Below are 6128 nucleotides of genomic sequence, written 5' to 3' on the forward strand. Positions count from 1 at the left end.
TGTTATAGTTGCTACTCAGAAATGTTCGTCCATTAATGGAACAAGGTTTCTAGAGGCAAAGTGTTGAAAGGGTTCGTATGCATTTAGGACTCATATATTTTTTTTTTATAACACCATGTCAAGAATGTAATTAACTGAATCCAAGTTGTTTGGGGAATTGAATTATGGAACGATCAAAATATTTAATTAAATTAAAACAAGTGACAAGATTACAGTCTCGTTGTGCTATATAAGGTGCTGCAAACATATGTCAGAATCACTTTGGGGAATTTTCTATGTCTCGCATACGAATGATAACCTCTTCGAGCATCTATTGTCATTCCAGGTCAGGTAACTATAATGCTTTTTCCACTGGTGGACACAATCTTCTCGTTTCCATTTGTTATTAGGTTCACTTCTTGCCCAATTTGTGTACCGGTATGGTGATCCGTCCGACCAACGCCAACTATTACCCCACCTCTTCAAACCAATCCAGTATGTGTACTTCCTAGTTATCTCACTACCATCACCACCATGAGAAGTTCTCCAAAGCGTCGCGACAAAACGGTTTTCAGCACTACTACCGATGGTGACGAGGTGACCTTTACTTCCTGAACTTGTAGAGCAAAAAGATTCTGCCTCATGCCAAGTCTTTAAGTATGAGAACACTCGATAACAACTTCTTTTATATGGAACCCAATATGTTGGACATCGCCGATAGCCTTCAGAAGGGCTTGCAGCCACCGCAATGAAGATACCAATTAGCAATAACTATAAATAGAAATATAGAAATATAATAGTATGAAAACTTCTAATATTAGGCCTATACTAAATATTATATTACCTATTACCCGGTTTGTAGTCCCTGTTGGTATATACGGTACCATCTCTAAACAGTCATGTTAATGATATATATAAAATATAAATTGTGTTAATGATATATATATAATATAAATTGTGAAATTAATCTGTTGATGTGAAAAAAGTTGTGTGGATCCATCCAGTGGATGTGGCCAGGAGCAGTTAGTGGGATTCCCACGTCGGTCAAGTATGAGCCCCCACCAACGCCACTACGATGTCATAAACATTAATTTGTCGCTCCAATGAAATCAAAGTTTCAAGCTTCGTGTGATAATAATAATAATAATAGTAATAGTAATAATAGTAGTAAAGAAATGATTTATTTTTGCAGTGGCGTCGCCAGAGCCTGAAATCTGGCGGGGGGGGGGGGGGGGAAAGGGGGGGGAGACAAAGTAAAATTTTAGGGGGAAATATGCTGGGGTGGCGCGAGATGGGCGTGGTCGGGCGTCGTTCAAAATATCTCGAAAATGGTCCAAGGGCAAAGCCCCGAAAAATATGGCAATTTACGGGTGTCAAAGGTTAATTTTTATCGATTTCATAGGTGGATTGTCTATTGTCTACTAATATGTAGAAAATTCATATAATTTTTTTCTCTGAAATTGTTTTTCTTCTTTTTTTTTGGAAGGGGGGAGGGGGGAAACTGGCGGTGCAAGAAAGTATTCTGATTCCTCCGTGCCCCTTGTGGCGCTGCCATTGTTTGTCACAATGTGGAGTAGAGTGCGAATAAGAAAAACATCCCATCCCAGATATTTTAATTAACGGATCAACTGATCCGAATGGAACTTTCGGGAAAGTGTAACCAAGTTAAAAGGAAGATATTCTTATGTTTTGGGGACAATGCAACTGTTAGGGTGTAAGTTTGAAAGACATTTAAATTGCTTACGTTCCAATTATAAATAAATAAAAATGAAATTTGCAGAATAGTTCTTCATGGTCAAATATAAGAAATGATCAAATTTGGTGACGATCCGCTGTAGGGTGTGGATATGAGGACCATTTAAAGATTTTTTGGGACAGTTGATTAAATTATATAGGCCTAAACTCAATTTGCGTTTTTTTTTAAAGCGCTTCAACCAGTTGCAGCTAAGTTAAACTCAAAACTACCGTGATATGCATGAACAATTTTTGCTTTTCAGTCACTGTATCGCAGTGAACGGAAAATAACTACGTCGCTATTACCATTGCAGCAATAGTTCGAGTCTCATTAACATCGTGGTAGTTGTAAACTTGGTTTTCATCGTTTTTTTTAAGCTTCATAATTTCTTTTAGTACGGTACTATAAGTATTTTGCTTTTCCATTTTTTTTACTTTTTTACTTTTTAACGATTTTTCTTTTTGTTGCAATCCAAAATTCATTTCTCATTACACTTTTTTTTATAAGAACAATGAGGCTGAAATTGCTTAAAAATTAAGAACAAAATTAGAACAAACTAAGGCCCAGGTAAAATGTAAAAAAAAAAAAAAAAAAAAAAAAAAAAAAAAAACAAAAACTTATAGGCCTATTTGTACCTTAAGTTCAGTAGGTGTGATTACATAATATTCTCTATAATAAATACAGTACAGTAGGTTTACCTCCTGTCAGTTGGAGCTATTTTTAGTACAGCCTTTTTTCTCGGGCCATTTTTTCCAGGCCTTTTTTTCAAAGGCAATTTTTTCCAGGGCGATTTATACCTACATTCCGATACAGTACAGTGTAATAATTTGAAGTTTGAAAAGTGTGTAAAATAAGAACAAAATAAGAACATTTTGAGCCTGAAATCAGCCAAAAACTAAGAACACTGAGCCTGGGCAAAATTTTACTGGTTCTTATATTTAAAAAAAGTGTATAGCAATCATAGCAATTAGGAAAAGCCCTATGTTCTGTTGTACAAACCGACTTAGTAAATCTAGTATAATTGCTGTATTACCCGTTACAGCCCTTGTTTGAGTCTCATTTATTGTTGTTTTCCATGTCATAATGAAGTTTTTTATAATCAAAATCAACTCTCATTATGGCAATGAGGAAAAGCCAAAAAAGGCATAAAAGTGTGTATTTGTTAATATTTATTCAGTCAATATAGGTTTTTATAGAATATGTAGAGTAAATCTCGGAAGAACAGATCATTTAGAAAACGTTCTCGACCATAGATCGTTATTATTAGTTAAATTATTTTGAACAAACATGTGTCGAGTGTTAGTGGGTTCGAAGGTACCAAAGAAGGTACTATATATAAAACAAATAATACATATACCATAGGGACTACTGTAGGACAACAAACATGGTACCTATCCATAGCCAACATTCTTTATTAAAATAAGTAAAGTCTAACAAGGGAAAAAATGCAAGTACAGTATAGTCTTAGCGCTTATATAAAAAATGTATTGAAAACATATTTAACGAGAGTGACTCGTTCAGTTCACTATTAATGAGGAGTTATTAGGGAGTAATATCTTTACAAAAAGTAATACATCGAAAACTTTTGCATCAACTATCATAGATGACAATAATTTAGAAATAAACTCCTCTCAACAAAGTGAAAGAAACATAACAGGGCTACTTCATGGTCCAAGGTCATCGATGCCAACATACAACGATGGTTGATGCACATGACACGATTGTCACCACACACACCAACACCGATCATCAAACAAGAACTAACCGAAGCCGAACGAAAGATTAAAAAGAAAGTTGGACGACAGAAACTTAATTGGCTCACTGTGATGCAGAAACAATTAAAAGACATTGGCCTTGACTATAAACATAGAGAAAATAGAACTATTTCCTCTATGCTATAAACAAACACAAAAACGAGCAATGGGCAGAGCAGAGAGAAGTGGAAGAAGCTAATAAATGATATAAGTGACCAGTATGGGTTGTAAAACCCTGTCTAAAGACAACTGAAGAAGACGAAGACATAACAAAACAAAGAGTAATTCTAACCAAATTTAAAAGTATATTCTAGTTTTTTTCTATGTCATATACCTCCATGATATTATACTATAATAGTATCTGTAAATTTTAATAATATAAAATTGTACAACTTACGAATCTCATGACTGCCTCCTCTTCAATTTCGTGAAGTGTGGCTTAATGTGTTATATCAGGCCTTAAATACATTTTCTGGATCCAGGCTTTGACCAATCCAAGCCGATTTTAATACCGAATCACCAGAACCCGCCCATTGATGTGACGTTGGGAGAGACCTTGCAGATCACAGGACTATATACTGCCGGACACTTAGGCTTGTTACATTTTTTAAAACTATAGCTATTGGTTGATTTTCCTTCAATTTTAATCAGGTGGTACTGGGGTGGGGCAACTTGATATGCTGCTCCTTAACAAGTCATCCATTCGTAGAAGCCTGTATGAAGAAAGCCTTCCTAAAATGGCCTGTATTAATAGTACAATGTACAATATATGTTAGTAATATTAATAATTTAGGTAAATATATTATTTCATTATTATTATTTTACGTGTTTGTAGTGAATTTTGGCGCTAATCATTAAAGGTCAAGGTGCCGAGCCTGCTACGTTTCATAAATTAGATTACGTGGTTTCTATGAAATCTAGAATATCAGTTAAGCTTTTTCAACAAAGAAATAATTAGAAAATATTAAAAATAATTGTTCTTACCTATCATAGCATTATATCTACTTGTAGAAATGTGCTGATCAGTTTGTTTATATACGGACAACATGTTTTACCAGGGTACGTTATGAATAATAATCTAAACATGGAGGTATTATTGATATGAGAATAAGATCACTCGAAAGATATTTTAGTAGCAGTGCTTTTAAGAAGCTAAGCAGGGGCGGATCCAGGATTTCAAGGAGGGGGTTCAGAAAGTTCCCCCCCAAAAAAAACCCAAAAAAGAAAGGGGATGGGGGGGTGCTTCCCCGGGAAAATTTAGATTTAAGTCCTTCAAAATTCAAGGTTTTCCTCTCTTGAAAAAGGTCAGGTAATTTTGTCTCCTTCTAAGGCCTATACATAGAGAAAAAAATAAAAGACATAGGCAATATATTATTATATTCCAATAGTATTGTGTAGTTGGATACATAGTCTTTCCTCCATGGACCGGTAGGCCTGAAAAACGCACTTTCGTATAAATTATTACGACTCCTCGAACCAAAAACAGTGTTTGTTAAATTTATTTAATTGAAGGCTAGTTGGGCTAAGCCTAGTTTTTGTTTGATCGGCCACATATGTCCAGAGGATAGAACCTCTTGAACCCCCTCCCCCTTGATCCGCCACTGCTAAGTTAGGCCAAATGAAATATAGTGAAATGACCCTTTTAACCGGAACCACATGTCGAGAGTCTGGAATATTACTTAATTGCGCGGATCCGGATAGGCCTGATAGACATAATCACAGAATACACCATCTTTCGAAGGATTTAAAATTTTCCTTAATTTATTGTATTGCAATCTGTCATTACTCTAACATTCTAATTTCCTCGCCTCCTTTCTTGGAAGTGTAATTTTCACTTAACACTACCAAATGTGATTTTCTTCGCAGAATTCGATTGTGAGTTTCTAGATCTTACCCATCAGGTCCAATGCAGTCTGAGGCAAGGAAAGCCTGCTCATGACTGACGCTGCGCGTTTTAAACTGCGGTGGTGGACTATTCCTGTCATTCAACACTATTTTACCGATCGATTTTACCGATTTTATCGATCTTTACCCACCAGAACCAGAACTAGAACACGTATGATAAATACAACAGGCCTAGTCATCGTTATTCATATTGCATTAATATGTCTATAGTTCTTTCACTTATTTATTCATGGAGGAATAAGCATACGGTACTGTACCCTGTGTACTCATAGCACATTTTTAATTTAAGTATATCAACATATTTTTATATGTATTTCATAATATCAGCTAACTCGTTTTAATATAATAGGCCTATAGTCATTGTTATTCTTATTGCATTTTATAATATGTTTATGTCTCTTTCACGAGTTATTCTTGGAATAATAAGCACACTGTACCCTATGTATTCATAACACATGTTTGATTTAATTAGACCTAGGCCTACATAATTTTTATATGTATTTCACAACATTCGTCAGCTCGTATAAATATAATAGGCCTATAGTCATTGCAAATTATATTGCATTATATAATAAATTCGTACTGTATTTCATTTATTTATTCATGGACGGATAAGCATACTGTACTCTGTGTATTCATAACACATGTTTAGTTTAAATAGGCTTATATTTCTTTTTCTTTTTTTTTTAAATGTATTTCACAACATCCGTCATAGCCTGGGTGCAGTAGAAAATTAGCGGGAAAAAAGTAAAGGA

General features: G+C 34.8%; 1 protein-coding gene across 1 annotated transcript; it reads right to left on the minus strand.

Annotated features, from left to right (window-relative positions):
- Positions 1–80: 80 nt before the first annotated feature.
- Positions 81–4019, minus strand: LOC117106739 (snaclec coagulation factor IX-binding protein subunit A-like). The gene is made up of 2 exons (XM_033248161.1): positions 3866–4019; positions 81–750 (listed from the first exon to the last, which is right to left on the minus strand). The coding sequence occupies exons 1-2, from the start codon at positions 3872–3874 to the stop codon at positions 274–276; spliced, it is 486 nt and encodes a 161-aa protein (XP_033104052.1). The 5' UTR covers positions 3875–4019; the 3' UTR covers positions 81–273.
- Between the last annotated feature and the right edge of the window lie 2109 nt (positions 4020–6128).

Source organism: Anneissia japonica, unplaced genomic scaffold (genome assembly GCF_011630105.1).
Source record: "Anneissia japonica isolate Jap-2015-1 unplaced genomic scaffold, ASM1163010v1 scaffold5925_len5609_cov170, whole genome shotgun sequence".
Taxonomy (NCBI): Eukaryota; Metazoa; Echinodermata; class Crinoidea; order Comatulida; family Comatulidae; genus Anneissia; species Anneissia japonica.